At 33.9% G+C, this 15,185-nt stretch overlaps 4 protein-coding genes across 15 annotated transcripts; 1 reads left to right on the top strand and 3 right to left on the bottom strand.

The window, feature by feature from the left end:
- Window positions 1-2,175: 2,175 nt before the first annotated feature.
- LOC143362209 (death-associated inhibitor of apoptosis 1-like) lies at window positions 2,176-5,453 on the bottom strand. Of its 3 annotated transcripts, none has more exons than XM_076802172.1 (3): window positions 5,114-5,453; window positions 2,719-3,594; window positions 2,176-2,646 (listed from the first exon to the last, which is right to left on the bottom strand). In XM_076802172.1, the coding sequence occupies exons 2-3, from the start codon at window positions 3,562-3,564 to the stop codon at window positions 2,272-2,274; spliced, it is 1,221 nt and encodes a 406-aa protein (XP_076658287.1). In that variant the 5' UTR covers window positions 3,565-3,594; window positions 5,114-5,453; the 3' UTR covers window positions 2,176-2,271. The 3 variants fall into 3 exon arrangements, with proteins under 3 accessions (XP_076658287.1, XP_076658289.1, XP_076658290.1); XM_076802174.1 differs by lacking the exon at window positions 5,114-5,453 and adding an exon at window positions 4,551-5,051; XM_076802175.1 differs by lacking the exon at window positions 5,114-5,453 and adding an exon at window positions 3,754-3,767.
- Window positions 5,454-5,772: 319 nt separating this feature from the next.
- Uqcr-6.4 (Ubiquinol-cytochrome c reductase 6.4 kDa subunit) lies at window positions 5,773-6,426 on the top strand. Of its 5 annotated transcripts, none has more exons than XM_076802182.1 (3): window positions 5,773-5,896; window positions 5,969-6,020; window positions 6,184-6,426. In XM_076802182.1, exons 2-3 carry the CDS (start codon window positions 5,980-5,982, stop codon window positions 6,296-6,298), a joined length of 156 nt encoding a protein of 51 aa, XP_076658297.1. In that variant the 5' UTR covers window positions 5,773-5,896; window positions 5,969-5,979; the 3' UTR covers window positions 6,299-6,426. The 5 variants fall into 5 exon arrangements, with proteins under 5 accessions (XP_076658297.1, XP_076658299.1, XP_076658301.1 ...); XM_076802184.1 differs by having other exon boundaries at window positions 5,829-5,937; XM_076802186.1 differs by having other exon boundaries at window positions 5,844-5,890.
- Window positions 6,354-12,381, bottom strand: LOC143362206 (serologically defined colon cancer antigen 8 homolog). Of its 3 annotated transcripts, none has more exons than XM_076802166.1 (13): window positions 11,835-12,381; window positions 11,603-11,737; window positions 10,741-11,077; window positions 9,891-10,662; window positions 9,565-9,803; window positions 9,353-9,485; window positions 9,050-9,167; window positions 8,416-8,492; window positions 7,470-8,334; window positions 7,047-7,273; window positions 6,807-6,936; window positions 6,623-6,718; window positions 6,354-6,537 (listed from the first exon to the last, which is right to left on the bottom strand). In XM_076802166.1, the coding sequence occupies exons 1-9, from the start codon at window positions 12,026-12,028 to the stop codon at window positions 7,919-7,921; spliced, it is 2,421 nt and encodes an 806-aa protein (XP_076658281.1). In that variant the 5' UTR covers window positions 12,029-12,381; the 3' UTR covers window positions 6,354-6,537; window positions 6,623-6,718; window positions 6,807-6,936; window positions 7,047-7,273; window positions 7,470-7,918. The 3 variants fall into 3 exon arrangements, with proteins under 3 accessions (XP_076658281.1, XP_076658280.1, XP_076658282.1); XM_076802165.1 differs by having other exon boundaries at window positions 6,807-6,965; XM_076802167.1 differs by lacking the exons at window positions 6,354-6,537; window positions 6,623-6,718; window positions 6,807-6,936; ... (1 more) ...; window positions 7,470-8,334; window positions 8,416-8,492 and adding an exon at window positions 8,510-8,840.
- A 72-nt stretch (window positions 12,382-12,453) lies between these two features.
- Window positions 12,454-15,132, bottom strand: LOC143362207 (major facilitator superfamily domain-containing protein 12). 4 transcript variants are annotated; one of them, XM_076802171.1, is made up of 8 exons: window positions 14,789-15,132; window positions 14,245-14,553; window positions 13,974-14,181; window positions 13,682-13,893; window positions 13,235-13,594; window positions 12,996-13,146; window positions 12,778-12,896; window positions 12,454-12,705 (listed from the first exon to the last, which is right to left on the bottom strand). In XM_076802171.1, exons 2-8 carry the CDS (start codon window positions 14,549-14,551, stop codon window positions 12,614-12,616), a joined length of 1,449 nt encoding a protein of 482 aa, XP_076658286.1. In that variant the 5' UTR covers window positions 14,552-14,553; window positions 14,789-15,132; the 3' UTR covers window positions 12,454-12,613. The 4 variants fall into 4 exon arrangements, with proteins under 4 accessions (XP_076658286.1, XP_076658283.1, XP_076658284.1 ...); XM_076802168.1 differs by having other exon boundaries at window positions 14,722-15,132; XM_076802169.1 differs by having other exon boundaries at window positions 14,245-14,633; window positions 14,722-15,132.
- Between the last annotated feature and the right edge of the window lie 53 nt (window positions 15,133-15,185).

The following is a 15,185-nucleotide window of genomic DNA, read 5'->3' on the forward strand; positions in this document are numbered from 1 at the left end:
ATAAATTAAGTATAATATTAATTGTAATGATACGTATTTTGTTTTTTTCCAATTTTGTAGTTGCAAACTCTAGCTGTAAAAATGGAAAACCCGGAAAAATTCTAGCAAATACAGATTTCATATCTATATTCATATCTGCATTTCATATTTCAGAACTGTTACAAAAGTTTCTATTATGTTCCTACCGAAGGTCAGAAGTAATTTACCTGTGAGTTCATCTACTGTTTTTCCACCAGCTTGTATCGCCGCGATAGCCTTATCCTGTTGCGCTAATGGTAATGTTCCTTGTTTAATAGTTATAAATGATTAAAAGTGCGACTTTAAGTCGAAAATCGTGAAAAATGGCAATTTTCCTACTATTAAGCGTTTATAACTCGTAAACGAATTAACCAATATCGGTGAAATTTTCAGCATGGATATAATTTATTCGAGCGAATCAAACACATTCTTTAAATTTTCAATACAGGCTCAGATAAAAAAACTGAAAAAACCAACTTTTACTATTAAAAGTATAATTCAAATTTTTTTCAACAATTTTTTACACCTCGTCTAATAAACTAATCCTTCTAACTTCTCAATAACATTCAAGTCATTTCATCTAATTTTAAAAAAGTTATGTTGCTTCAAATAATGGGGACTCAGTCTTGCTCCTTACTGTATATTTTGACTTTTTCTTATGTTTTTTATCCTTGTGCTTGTGTTTCTTTTTCGCCTTCTTCAACTTTGATGTTAGCATTTGGAACTTGTTGATCAGTGTTCTCTGACGATACTACTTCTTCAGCATCAAACATACTAAATAACTCTGTTAGTATTTCATTCGATGATTTCTCTGGAACTTCAGGTTCCGGCTTAATTTTAATTCTATCCACGCAGACAACGGTAATTAAATTTGCAATATCGAATAAGTCTCTCATTATTAATGCTCGTTAAATAATCATGAACCCCTCCAGTCACGACCCAGCTTTTGTTGACATAAAATGTTCACACTACTCGCATTCGATCGTGTTGTTATATGTTATATGATCGTGATCATATTGAACCAACAGTCATCGCTAATACCATAATAATGAAAATATGTTAATGATTCAGAGTGTAACATAAGATAAAGTATATGAAAGCCGACAATTCTATATGATTCCTACACGATGTTGTGCTTCATCAGTTAAACGAGTACATATTAGAATGAATCGTAACATGTATTAAAAATCTTAAAAGTATCGATAAGAACTTTGTACTCGTCGTTTGCATATGTAGTTACGTTACGATCTTAAATGAAGAAACAATTAATTATTTTCGTCACGGGAACTAATGTTCGGGTGCAATGTGAATATCCACTAAACCGGTTTCTTTTACTTAAACTTAGAGTTTAAAAACAGTAAAATTTCGCCATGTGGAACTTTATATTCTGACACTATGATTTGAACAATTTTAACAGACAAATTAACGCAATGTTTGAATCATTTACAAATATATAGTACAAATATATACAGCGGAAAGGCAAAATTGTAATGAACTACATCCTACTTTATTATCTCTACGCGTTTCCGTCATCGTTACATACTAATGACTGGACTTCATGTTTTGTAGCTATTTGTACTTTTTTGTGTAAAGCACATTGTCTCTGTTGCCTTCCTGATTAGTCCAATGATGTGGACAACACAAATTTATGAATATGCAAATAGCAACATTCACTTGCAGGTACAGCTTGTTACGTTTCAGACAAAACTATTCTGAAAACTTGATTACGGAGTCCAGTATGAGCAAGTATCTTACCACTCCTCTACTCATGATATGTTGTGCATTTGTAAGAATACTTAAATATATTTTTATCGTTTGTTCTAATACTGATTGCGCATGGACAAATTTTAGGCCACGAAGAGAAATTACGTTCAAATACATTTTTCTTATTCTTTCGTGTGCCAACGATTTAATCCTTGTGTAGTCAACCAAAATGTTCACTGTTGTTGGACAACCGGGGTACCCGTTTGGCTACACAAGGGTTAAACATACAGAACCTTGCGCGCGTGTGTGAGGAGACAGAGTGTGAAGTTTGTGTAAAGATCGACGAGAAAATATCGAGGTTGATTAAATTGATTCAAATAAGAATCAGGCGAGCAAACCGCGACGGTACTGCGTGACGTGAGAAAGAGTGATAAACATTGACATTTGTAATTGTGAAACGTTTGAAATTAAATTATTTAAAAATTCTACAATACTATAACAGAAATCATATGTATAATGTAATCATTTTCTATCACAAACTATGGAATACTATAAGAAGGTTCGCACGGTCATGGTAACAGGCTCTCTGCACACTGCGCAAGTTGTCATGCCAGGAGCACACCTAACACAAGCTACTATATGTCCACATGGTAAAAATACTACTCCTTTCTCTCCGTTGCAACAAATTTCGCACATCAACGCAACATTTATGGGCTTATTGTTTTGCGTTTTTGCATTCGATAGACCTTCTATGCTTCCTTTTACGGATTCTATGACAGATCCGATGCTTTGTATGCCACTACCCGCGGAACAGGATTGAGAACTTGGACCAGGATTACTTTCCGCATCTTCCTTCATTTCTACACTTGTCAATACAGATTGAACTTTCTTAATAAAACTTGGTAGATTCATCTGCATTGTTTCCTGGAATATGATAATATAAGAACGACGATCTATGTACAGAGAAAATCGAAAATTTAACATTTTTCCACATACCTCTTTGGTTGGTGGTGATATGTGCTGACCTGATACTTTATTAACATAGTCTTGTCCTTTTTTATTCATCAGCACATAATAACATTTCGGGAACGATTTTGCGTGTCTTTCCCAGGGCTCATCTCCTAGTTCCCAATCTTTCAAACGACCGCCGCAATAAAAGCACAGAGTTTGATCACTAATACCAGCGTAATAAAAACCAGCATCCGCTAATTGTTCTTTTTTTTGTGCCATTTGTTTTGGCCATATTTCGAACGTCCGTAGTCTAGCATAGTAAGTGACATATTTGGAATGTACTGGTCCTTCAGGTCTTAATATACCTACATAACTTAGTTTCGCTATATTTGGTAATTGTAATTCTGACGTTAGATTGTCATTGTCTGGACCAGAAGTAGGTTTATATTCTACTCCGTAAGGACCACATACGTCTCTACTCCTTGGCCTTGGTGATAAAACAGTATTAGGATCTACTCCGATTGGGACATTGCCACAATTAATTTTTCTAATAAATCTGCATCTTTCCGAATGACGTTGATGTTCAACCATCGGCTCATCACCTTTAACCCATTTATATATTTCCGCGCGACATTCAAAGCATCTTACTTTATCGCCTTCGCCAGTGTAATAAAATCCAGCAGCCGCAAGTCTTTTTGGTTCTATAATATATGGCACAGGCCAATTTTCAAAACTTTGTAGTCTGGCTTGTTCAAAATGATAATCAATGTTATCTACTTCGTCGTTTAACGAGTGAGTTGTAGGTGTTGATGGTGTTAACTTTGAATTTGCTGAAGACTTAATACTCAAATCACTTCCCAACTCTCTACGATGTTCAACAATACCAGTCATCGTGTTTAAGTGTACTTAGAAGTAATGGTTCTGTAAATTTAATTTATCGAATGATCCATCATTGTAGTTATTAATTATATTATATTTTATTGTATTATAATATTGTAATATTGTATTATATTATGTTATATTTTTATATTGTTATTATATTTATAAGAAAAAAATATTTATACATTTATAGAAAATTACTTTTGTGCACACAGGGAACAGAAGAAAATGGAATAGAGAAAAATAGAGAAAGTAGAGAGGTAGAGAAAGAGAGAGAGAACTATTTTAGTAAGTGGAGTTGCTAGACTGGTCGCGATGCCGTTATGATTCGTGAATGACGGAGTATCATAGACTTTTCTCACACAGCTTCGTAACGTTGAAATAACGCAACCTACATATCACACACAACAAGAACTTCCCAGAACGGGCTTGGGCTCTCGTCTCCTACGATTAGTTCTCAGACATACACAGAGTCGCTGTTTACTACTCCGTGCGACGTTGCCGCTTGTATGGCCCGTATTTTAACTTCTCTTGTTGCATTACACCAGTGCGAGCTCATGGGATTGAAATGTATCGACAAGGGCGTAGCAACTACTTCTCGTTGTTTTGTCAAGTTATAAGATTTCATTAAACATTCTAGACGTTGTATTTTCTCTATTTTCAAATTATTGCTGCGATACTGATTGAATGCTTTTTTTTATTGAATTCACGAACAAATTTGACATAAATACTTGTATAATATGTGCGTAATTAAAAACTTGTTAAATTTATTTGTGTAAGTGTAAGCAGCTAAATTATATTTTATTGGTTGTATTGTTCAATTTGTATTAAGAATGTGGTATACTATCAAGAAAATACAGTTTACATGGGGCACTAAACCGGTTTGCTACGGCTCTGAGCTGGAAATCTACAGTGAATTCCTTTCTTCCCCCTTCCAGAACACACACTTTTGTAATAGCTGATCGTGTGAAATGAAGCTACAAATTAATCATACTCACAAATCCTGGAATTAGTAAGAATGAGATACTACGCGATAAGGAAAAGAGTGGATGAATGATCGCTTTTCAAATACAGTTTAAAACTAACGTTTTCAACGATGAATCTATTTAAAAACGTTTTCTATGCTATATTGCACGTTCATTTGAGCAATCGTATATGATTATTCTGCATTTTGCAGATAGTAACATCCGTCTTTGTATGAAAATATAATATTTATTTGTGCATCGTGTTATATGAAAATGAACAAAACTGTGAACGTGAAACGCCTATAATGGAACGAAACCTTTTATTTTCCCCTGAACTTTCACATCTGTTTAATTCTGAAACATCTGGCAACGTCGTGACGGGGAGCAACAAGCCAAGCACAGAACGAAAGTTGGATACGAGCAGCACAAATCCAAACTGGTCAATTGTTTGTATAAGGAGGGAAAGTTGAATTTGCCAGTATGATTAGTTTTTATCTTTGAACAGTTAGATTTTAACATTACATTCTACTTAAGAGACAGCCAAAATCGTCGTTAGTAATTAACACAAAATTACTTCATATTTAATATTAACATACCAATTTCAAGATTAACAGGAGTAAAGGCTTCTCGCCTTGTTCTGTTTCGGATTCCGACCAATTCGGACTGAGTCAGGGAGGGCAATCTCTTATGTATAATGTGTTGTAGAGTGTACGGCGCCACCGTCGCCATTCCCCTAGGCCGTGCCTAGGCGTCTTGCTCTCGCCATGCGATCATTGTACGGGCAAGACGTAACTCGCTCTTTTTCGGTTCTATGAGAACCCGTTAGCACAGTTTATTGGGTACGTCTGAGGATAACTCGAAATACACAGACTAGAAATACTGGTTACTGAGGATACGTCCGATCGCAGCGGAAGACAAACCGAAAAAAGCGAGTTGCGTCTTGCCCGTACAATGATCGCATGGCGAGAGCAAGACTGCCAACTCAGGCAATCGGAACGGCCTGGGGAATGGCGACGGTGGCGCCATACACCCTACAGTGTGCATTATTAGGAATCCGCTGCTAATGATGCAGGTTCTGATCCAGGCTAAAAATTAGACTAGGAGGCAGCACTGTACCGAGGACAGTGAAATCCTGGGCGTGAGCACTCTCATTTCTTCTCTGATATCGGTATTTCAAATCGTGAGACACGAAATCCCATATGGTGATTGGTCTACTCCTATACCTCGACTGCGGTACTGGCATGTAAGTAAGCACCGTGTGCAATAAGCGAAACGCAGTTGTCCCTTCTTGTAGCTTTTAGTTATAGTTTATACATACGTTGAATTGAATTCCTGTTCGGAAGAACAAGTGTACTTGCATAATACATAGTATTGTAAAAGTATTTAATATTTGTTTATATATTAAAGTTCTTTGTTAAATATTCATTATACCAACGCTAGTATTGTTACAGAGTCACGGAAAATGCGTTTAGGAAAGAAACACATTGAAATTGCCACAAGATGGTAAACATTTATTCATTATCGTAACGTATATTAATTACTTTATAGTATATTTAAGGTATTTCATAGATATTTTCGGATATTTTTGTAAATTTAATGTTCTTGTAACATTGCGTAACATATAACGAAGCTTTTCATCAGATATATTTTACTTTTTCTTAATTAGGGTACCATCTGCGATGCTTTACGGAGGAGTAGCTGGTTTAGGATTGGTTTATTTCACAGATTGGAGAGTAATAGCTGAACACATACCATACTACGGAGGAAAATTTAAGGACTAGTCTGTAAAATACATTCGCATTGTTATATTATGTAATAAATTATAGTCCCGTGTAATTATTCGTTATATTATTTATTAAACGAATGTATATAATTCTATGCCATATACATTAGAAAAAATCAAATCGGATCCACCTTTGTACTTTCTTTTTCCTTTTCTTTGTAGCTTTCATAAAGATAATTTGCGTACATCTCAGCATCATTGTGTCGATAGTACTTTATGTAATCGTGTAAGTACATTCTGGTAATAAGATAAATTTAATAGTTGTGATGATAAGTATTTATACAAGGTTTATAATTTCCATAATACAAGAAATTAAATTTACCTGTAACCGAATATAGATGCCAGAAATACTGCTACACCTGCAACCAATTTTAGACGAGCTGGTACCAGTTGTCTACGCTTCGCCATTTGGTGACTCCTTCAAAATAAAAAATTAAAATTTAACAGCATTCTCTAATTGTCTATGAATTTTTGATACAATTTTTTGAAAATATTAACATACGTACTTTTACTTCTGTGAGGTTTTTATCCGGGAAATTCTCTTTTGCGTATTGCTTTAATGGCTCATTCCATATATAAAAGCCGGATACGAAACCAAGTATGGTAACAACAAAAATTTCGTGCTTGGGAATTCCTCTAAATAACATTATACTTATTTTATAGTTCTACAAAATGAAGATTACAATTTACTACTTTATAAAAATAAGTAAATAGGAACCTACTTCCATGAATTATGTTTTACTTACATCCAGACGTGCCAGACAGGCTTGTATTCCCCTTAATTCCCCTCAAAATGTTTCCCCTTCTAGGTACTACTAAATGTGACTCGATTGGACTCGATTCGCCTCTAACCACCACTAACGACACTAGTACGACGCTATATACGTAACGAAAGAGGAATTTGATGATGGAGAGGGAGCGTAAAGACCCTACGCTGGCAACTTTAGTTACATCACAGACATTAACCTAGAAGCTATACGAAAATGATGAAATACGGATTCAGTCGGAGTCAGTGTGTTCGTTGATCGGATTCGTCGATATTGTCACTCTGTCCAATATGTATATTGACAAAAATAGATAAGTATGCCTGACAATCAATCAAACTCGATTTGAATTTCTTATACTATGTTTATTAATAAATAAAGCAATTTCAAAGCCAAAGTAATTACAGTTAAATAAGTCGACTACTTTGCTTTAATATCCGCTTGTGTCTCGCACATTGCATCATTTTGTATCGGCATTTTTTGGTAGCAATAGCAAATTATTCATATGTATATATAGATATACCTAACATTACGTTACTTTTATTATTATTGTCTTATTTCGTTAAAATAATCACGCGACAAAGATATATATCGAAGTATATACATTAGTATCAGTATCTCTAGAATTGTAGTAGACTATAGACTCCGTATCTATCTATCTCAGATAGAAGTCTGAGAAAAAGAAAAAACAGGAGATTAATGATGTGAAATGAAAAATTAATGCATTATGGATACCAACGTTTGTTCATATTTTATATGTATATGCTATTTTATTATAACGTATATATGGATCTATAATGAAATAATCAGATACAACTTGTGTAATTTTTGTGTTTGGAATAGATAATGTTATTTTATTGTGTGTCCAATGTGGAGTACTGAGATAATGTTACCACATCAGAATTCTGTATTGTATCGGTATGTTCTTGTTGTTCACTTTCTGTAACATCATATTGATCATATGAATTATACTCTTGTTCGGGTACATACGATTCTAAAGTTTGGCTATCGATTGCCTGTTCTTCACTGTCGTCTTCATTTTGATTTTGTTTGTATGTCTGTACTTTTGTTCTCAAATCATTCTTTGCATTATAATCCTCAGAGTACTCTTTTTCATTGGACAAATCGGTCCCCAATGATTGGTTGTTTATGTTATTGGTTTTCATATTATGTTCCTGATAAACTACATTAGGTATTATCGTACTGCTCGTACTTTGTGCTTGCATTAATGTATTAGATAATATATCTCTACTTTCCATCGATACCATATCTAAAAATATGATCCCATTATCAAAATGATGGTATTTAATGAATAACATAATATACATTTGCATGGCATAGAAAGTACTACCTTGTTGATTACTGAAAGTATTTTGTATCTTGTCTGACAAATACTCTATGTTGTTTTGTAAGTTGGCCATTTCTTCCCTGAGAAATAACAGATGTTCAACTTTAAAGTTAATTTAATACATCTTCTACAATTGTAGTTAACAGTGAATATTTCACTTAACTTTATCACTTAAAGTTTTTCTGCCATTATTACAGTATCATGAAATTACAATATTATCAATAGTTTGGACAATAAAGTGAAGTAAAAGGCTCCGTACATACACACATATATGTATGCTATTACTGTGTTGAAAGAGGTACCTTTAAAAAATTCTTATTTTTGTTTTGGAGCTACTTTTACTTTTAGATCAATCTTAACAGTACGTCTCTTGTTTGAAGCTGATGTAGCTTTCCCAACTGTTGTTACATCTCTGTCAGTGACTCCCTCTGTCAACACAGAATAGCCCTAATTGTATTCAACGAAGTGATACAAGTAAATATCCATTGCTTATAAACCAACAACTAAAAATTCAATTCTTTCGAAAAATCTATGTATAGCACTAACGCGTATACGAATGTAACACAAAGTATCGTTATGCACCAATAGAAAAACCAATGGGATACTATGTATTTTCTACACTGAACTAAGTATATACTTGTGCTTCAGGTTGTTAGCTTCCAAACGCTGTGTGAGAGATTGGCATTCAGCCGTCAGACGAGAGACGATCGTAGCCTGATTATTCAATGCATCTTCTAGACCAGCCACTGTAGCAGCTAAGAAATTCAATCCCATTAGTCAATTTTTAATAAATTGACTAATTCGATTTCTGCCCATGCTAGGCATAATGTCAGCATGCCGATATCCCACACACAACATGAGTTTGCAAATAATAGTAAGATAGAATTTCTCAAAGACAATATACCTAACATAGGCACATATGTAGAAACTGAAGTCTTACCATGTTTAGTTTCCATATCTATTATCATAGAAGTCAATTGCTTTTCATTTTCATTTTCATGTTTATTTTCCGATTTTGTTGCAGCTTGTACGCCAAAGTCTTCCGGACCCATTATAGGTTTATTTGCGTTGATCTGAAAGAAATACCGCGTGCGCGTTTATATAGTTTGTATAGAAAAATTCAAATTGATATTCCAGTGTTTAATATTTTACCTCTTTCTCCAAAGAAGCTATATGTTCTGAAAGTCTTAAATTTTCTCTTCTTAGGTGAACTAGGTCTGCTTCTGTTCTCTCTAGCCGTTGTTTATAGGAATTTATTTCAATCTGTAGTCTATTTTGTTCTTGGCGACTTTGTCTTTCATTTCGTTCAGTAGCTAATTTTGACGCTAAAACCTCTTGTTCAGCCACATCTTTCTCGGTTAGTGCTTGGTTCAAGTCACTTTGTAAATTTGCTGCATAAAGTACAAATGGTCAAATATTATTTAGTAATCTACTGAAAAAAGTTGAAATTAAATTATATGAAGATATATGTAACTTACATATCTTATTTTGAAGTTCTTTCTTTACACTATCAATAAATGTTTGTTTTTGAGATAATTCTCTTCGAAGTTCTGTCAATTCTCTACGTTGTTTTTCAGATTCTAATTGAGATTTACTAGCTGCATCCCAATGGGAAGCTAAATCAACGGATAATTGCTCAACTTGCTGACTATACCTACGCTCTACTTGTTGTCTTTCTTCGGCAATACGTTTACTTGCTTCCTGGGTGGCTTCTCGAAATTTCCCGTGTTGTCTATCCAGTTCGTCTTTCAATCGTTTAATTTCTATATCACATTGATCTTTTTCAAACTGAATTTGCTGCATGGCCTCTACTGTATGTTTTATTTTTTGTAATGCTTCAGTTTCTTGTTCTCGTATGGACGCTAAAGTTTTTTGTAAATCTTGTACCTTTATTTCAGCTTCGTATTTAGCATGCAGAGCTTTTTCCAACTGCACTTTCATCTCGGGCGTGTCGTTGCTCAAACAACTCTCGGACATTCGTTTTAAATTGTACTGATTTTCTTCTTGCGCCTTACGCAATTCTAATTTTGCTTGAGTTAGCTGCGCTTCTAATTCGGCAATTCTCGATTCGAACACGATATTAGGACCCTCCAACGTTCTAGGTTTTTTTATTTCGCAAGTTTCCATTTGAACTGACTTTTCTTTAATGCTTTCGTTCTCAATTTCATCAATGTGCTCATATTCGTCGAGTACACATTTAAAAAATCCTGTTTTGTTTTTATAATGCAGAGCTTCATTTTCAGCCACAACCTAAAATTATTCAACTAAATTCTCTGAGAATGTCTAGCGACAAAAATGACTAGCAACCAAATAGTATAGATAAAACACCTCTCGAACTTTGTGCAATAACTTGTTTAGTTGATTTCTGCAAAATTGAGATTCTTGTTGTAATTGCTGGATGTATTCCTCTTGTTGCTCAATATAAGAATTTAATTCTGGGGGGACAGACTGTGAGTCTGCACTCGAAGATGCTAAATTGTTATACGTTTTCGTTGGACGTACACTTTTACACGAAGAGAAATGTGTATTTACAACTCTATTCGCGTCCTCGGGTAAATCTTTTGATTTACAATTGTTAATTATCACACTCTTATCGTCAGTATCTTCTTCGGATTCGTTAGCTTTAATGTTACTATATTGATAATCTTTAATGTTCTGTGATTTTCTGTGCAGAAATTATTTTACCTTTAATTAATACTATTCAGATACATTGTACGCTACATCTACATATACAGGCATTGTATGTATGTGTATATTATGCATATAGGGTGTTCGACTACGTATATAAAATATGAAATATCTTAAGTTGTACCTCTACAAGCCAATCTAAGACTAAGATTCTCTTGAAACGACTTTATTTCCAAGTTATCAACCCTTTCCTTACTTGGTACGCATCCGTGAGTAAGCTTTCTCTGTACCCGGAATTCCGTTTCTAATATTTATTTGTTATGCGGATGTCGGTGTCAACGTTGGTAATCAACGCTCGTTATGTATTGAAAGGGTTAATGGTTAAAGTCGATATATATAGCGGTGCACGAGTCAACTCTAACAATAAGTCTCTTCAGTTACATCAAAATCGTCGGCTTTCTTCAAAATTCTTGACTTTCGTTTTATAATTAGATTGGCTTGTAGAATCACCCTTTAAAATATCTGTCACACGTAGCCAAACATCTTGTAGAATACATTTTACCCCAATACTGGTTTTGAAGCGTAAGATTCGGCAAGCAAATACTTCAGTTTTGAAACAGCTTCTTTATAAGCCATTTCTGAATAATCTATAGATTTCTTTTTACTTGAATCTAATTTTTGAATCCCATTGGTCTTCCTATAAAATGAAAATGAAAATGAAAATGTACACATGTAAAATCGAATACCTATAAGAGGAAAAAGAAAATGGAAAATATAATACGATTACTACTCACTTAGATTTCAAACTTAATCGTTTCATTGGAACAGAATTCGCAGGATCCGTGTAACTCGAAAAAAATACTTTTGTCTTCAAGTAATTTTGTAGAGGAAGATTGATACGTGCTAAATACGTAGTTGAACTTCCCGTAGTAGTTGCCGATGTACTATTAAGCTGATGTCGGCGTCCACAGTTGCTCGTCTCAAACATACCGAGTTTGTTTAGCCGATATCGTCGGGTCGTCGTTTCGTTGTATAGAAGAACTATTGTAAGTATTCATGTGCCCAACACACAAGTGAATCGGTCGGAGTAACGCTTAAGAAAATCGAAGTTCGACTCGACCAAACATAGACCGACCCTGTTAGTAGTTGATCGCGTGCTGAACGATCGTTCATGCTTTGCGGGATCAGGCACCGTACCATCACGTGCTGACATTCCATGACTTATTAGAATATCTACATATCAGACTTACACAGAAACTTTCGTTGTACGCTTCTTTCGGGGAATTTCAGAATTCTAATTAAGATGTTCTAGATATTCATTACAATTTAGTTAGTTGTTTACTATTTATTATGTATTGCATTACCCGTTACCAACGAATTTCTTGCAAAGTATCTGTCCTTCTATCAAATTGGTTCAATGGTATACAGGCTATTTATTCACAGTTGAAATGTAATATATTCCAACAAGTATATAAAAATATATCTTTTTAATAATGCATTGTGATATGCTGTAACAGTAATTGATTGTTACAAAAATATTGTTAGAATTAGTTCAATGATATTATTTTCCAGACTATGCGATAGGCTCTTCATGTAATGAATTTCTAGGTTCCGTTGACGTATTATCGGTTTCTGTAGGTTGTTCCGACGCTAATGTATGATACACTGAAAAATATTCAAATTAATCTATTGAAATATACTTTCTTTTTACGACTGAAACCTTCAGTTTCTATTTACCTGTACTGTGAGAAAACGGTTTTGTACACAAAATTACTATGGAACCAACGACTGCAGAAGCACTGCACACATAAACCAATATGTCTCTGTAGTAATTTTTCGAGCTGATCTGATTTGCTCTAGAATAAGAAAAAAAGAATAAAAGATATGCAATATTAAAATTGTTACGTAACTGAAATACTGTAAATACTATCAAGAAATTGCATAAAAGTACTAACAAGTATTGAATAATTATTACTGCTAAACCATTGGAGAGTTTATCTGTGAAACTCATTATACCATATACGAGTGCACCATTATTTGTGTTCTGCCCGATAAAGTCTGCGATAAGACCAAGGCTAGTCACCAACATAATAGAACCAGCAAATCCTGCAAAAGCGATATTTAGTCAATTTATAAATATTCTACATATCCTTCAGAGTTTATAATGGTTTTAATAAATATTAAATGGTACTACCTAAAATTAGAGATACTGGATAAATTTGGTACTTTGTGTACATCACGCCTGTGCCACATCGGATCCAAATGCAGGCGCATACACCCAGCAAAACACCCAAACAAAATGAAATTTTTCTGCCTAGCCTCGTATTCAACTTTTCAATAATCAAAGACATTACAAGACTACTCAAAAACATTATCAAAGGAATTATAGCCAAAGACGTAGCAGGCATAAGTAACGTTTCGTGTAAATACAAAGGAATATAAATTTGTAATAAATTTACAAATAGACGGGTAGATATGTATACACAGGCCACTCGATACAAACGTGAGTCTTTCAATAGTACTATTATAGATCTTGTATCTCTGCGCGATGCTCCTAAAAAACCAATTAAACTTTACCATTGGAGAATTGTAATTATTATGTAGCAAATACAGGGAACAATGAATACAAAATCAACCGAACCATTAAAGTCACCAACAACACCTTCCTTAACAAAAATGTGGAATAAAATCGACGATAGAGATCCTAATCCAATACCAATAAATAAAATTTCTTGAAATTTCTTTGCATCGCCAGGGCCAATTTGAGAATCTGCACCATTACTGTTTGTTATATGTAATACTGCCCATGCAATACAATAAACAAAAATATTTGACAAAACAGTGAAACTGTACCTACAAAAAATCGTAATAAATATAATAGAACATTTTCGTCGCACACGCGTTTCGAACGCAAGAATAGTTTTGAAGAATACCTAATAGCTATGAGTTCTGTTCTTTCGTATTCAGAAGGTGTAAGTTCTGGAACTAATGACAAATGTGATATTTGCACAGCAGCCCAACCGAATTGAAAGATTACAACAAACGCAGCATAATAAATTAATTGTGCCCATTTATCACTTGTCTCACATCCGATACAAGGTGAAAATATAAAAGGAAAAGCAAATAAAATGCAAACGGTACCTGAAATGTATAGTTTTAAAAATATTTCTCAATTTACTAAAAAAATATAGAAAATATTTATACCTATCAAATGCCATGTCTTCCTCCTTCCATATTTACATAACCAGAATTCATCGTGACTATCAGAATGAAATCCAACAAATGGAGTGGCTATAGCATCTGCTATTTGACCAATAAGTAAAATTATTCCAGCCGAAGTAGCATCGAATCCCAATACCAAATGAAAGTACACTAACAGATATGTAAACCACATAGAAGCACAAATATCGTTTAATATGTGTCCTATGCCATATGCTACTTTTACTGAAAGCGGTAAACGTTGAATTATTTCGATATAATCGCTTGCTGTACTTCTACGTTCTGCTTCCATTGCTATAAAATCCAATAAGATATTGTAAGTCGTAAAGTATTCTTCTTGTACAGTCAACGTGGAGATGTTATCAGTGGCTTACCTCTTTCGAATATTTTCAAAATTTCAGATTATTGAAAATTTTTAGTATATTTATATATTTATATATACTTATAGGTATATAGTTATACCTACAATATTTTATTTAGAATCAATTTTCATATACCAATCATTTTCCGTTTCGTAGAACACACAAACCTGTTTGACTTCTTCTTTTTTAATCTCAATAATATTTAATAATATTTCATATTATCATATACGATAGAAAGCAATTCAAATTATTAACTTAAATTCCATATTTGATAATGAGACCGATCAGTTGACGGATATGTATACTATGTGTATAACCTATTTAATTCTCACTGAAGTTATCACAATTCTGTATGTTATTGCTGTCAATTTAGTATCTCTAGGTTTATTTAATAACGTCGTAAACATTATTAAATCTGCTCTTCCTCTAGTAGAATTCTTAAAGCATAAAACTATTTTATAATATGCACAACGACAGGAAAGAGAATGATGGTAGGCACAAGTATATACATAGGCACAAATAGACAGTACCCAATAGCAGTAGGCAGTATAGTAGTACATATGT

This window comes from Halictus rubicundus, chromosome 16 (assembly GCF_050948215.1).
Source record: "Halictus rubicundus isolate RS-2024b chromosome 16, iyHalRubi1_principal, whole genome shotgun sequence".
In the NCBI taxonomy this organism is placed as follows: Eukaryota; Metazoa; Arthropoda; class Insecta; order Hymenoptera; family Halictidae; genus Halictus; species Halictus rubicundus.

Coding starts and splice junctions, on each gene's coding strand:
- LOC143362209 (XM_076802172.1), bottom strand. CDS start 3,564: ATGACTGGTATTGTTGAACATCGTAGAGAGTTGGGAAGTGATTTGAGT. Junction 2,647..2,718: donor TATCACCACCAACCAAAGAG/GTATGTGGAAAA, acceptor ATCATATTCCAG/GAAACAATGCAGATGAATCT.
- Uqcr-6.4 (XM_076802182.1), top strand. CDS start 5,980: ATGCGTTTAGGAAAGAAACACATTGAAATTGCCACAAGATG. Junction 6,021..6,183: donor ATTGAAATTGCCACAAGATG/GTAAACATTTAT, acceptor TTTCTTAATTAG/GGTACCATCTGCGATGCTTT.
- LOC143362206 (XM_076802166.1), bottom strand. CDS start 12,028: ATGTTTGAGACGAGCAACTGTGGACGCCGACATCAGCTTAATAGTACA. Junction 10,663..10,740: donor TATTGCACAAAGTTCGAGAG/GTGTTTTATCTA, acceptor GAATAATTTTAG/GTTGTGGCTGAAAATGAAGC. Junction 9,168..9,352: donor AGATATGGAAACTAAACATG/GTAAGACTTCAG, acceptor TGAATTTCTTAG/CTGCTACAGTGGCTGGTCTA.
- LOC143362207 (XM_076802171.1), bottom strand. CDS start 14,551: ATGGAAGCAGAACGTAGAAGTACAGCAAGCGATTATATCGAAATAATT. Junction 13,147..13,234: donor TCCAGTATCTCTAATTTTAG/GTAGTACCATTT, acceptor TCGCTTTTGCAG/GATTTGCTGGTTCTATTATG. Junction 12,897..12,995: donor GTAATAATTATTCAATACTT/GTTAGTACTTTT, acceptor TTCTTATTCTAG/AGCAAATCAGATCAGCTCGA.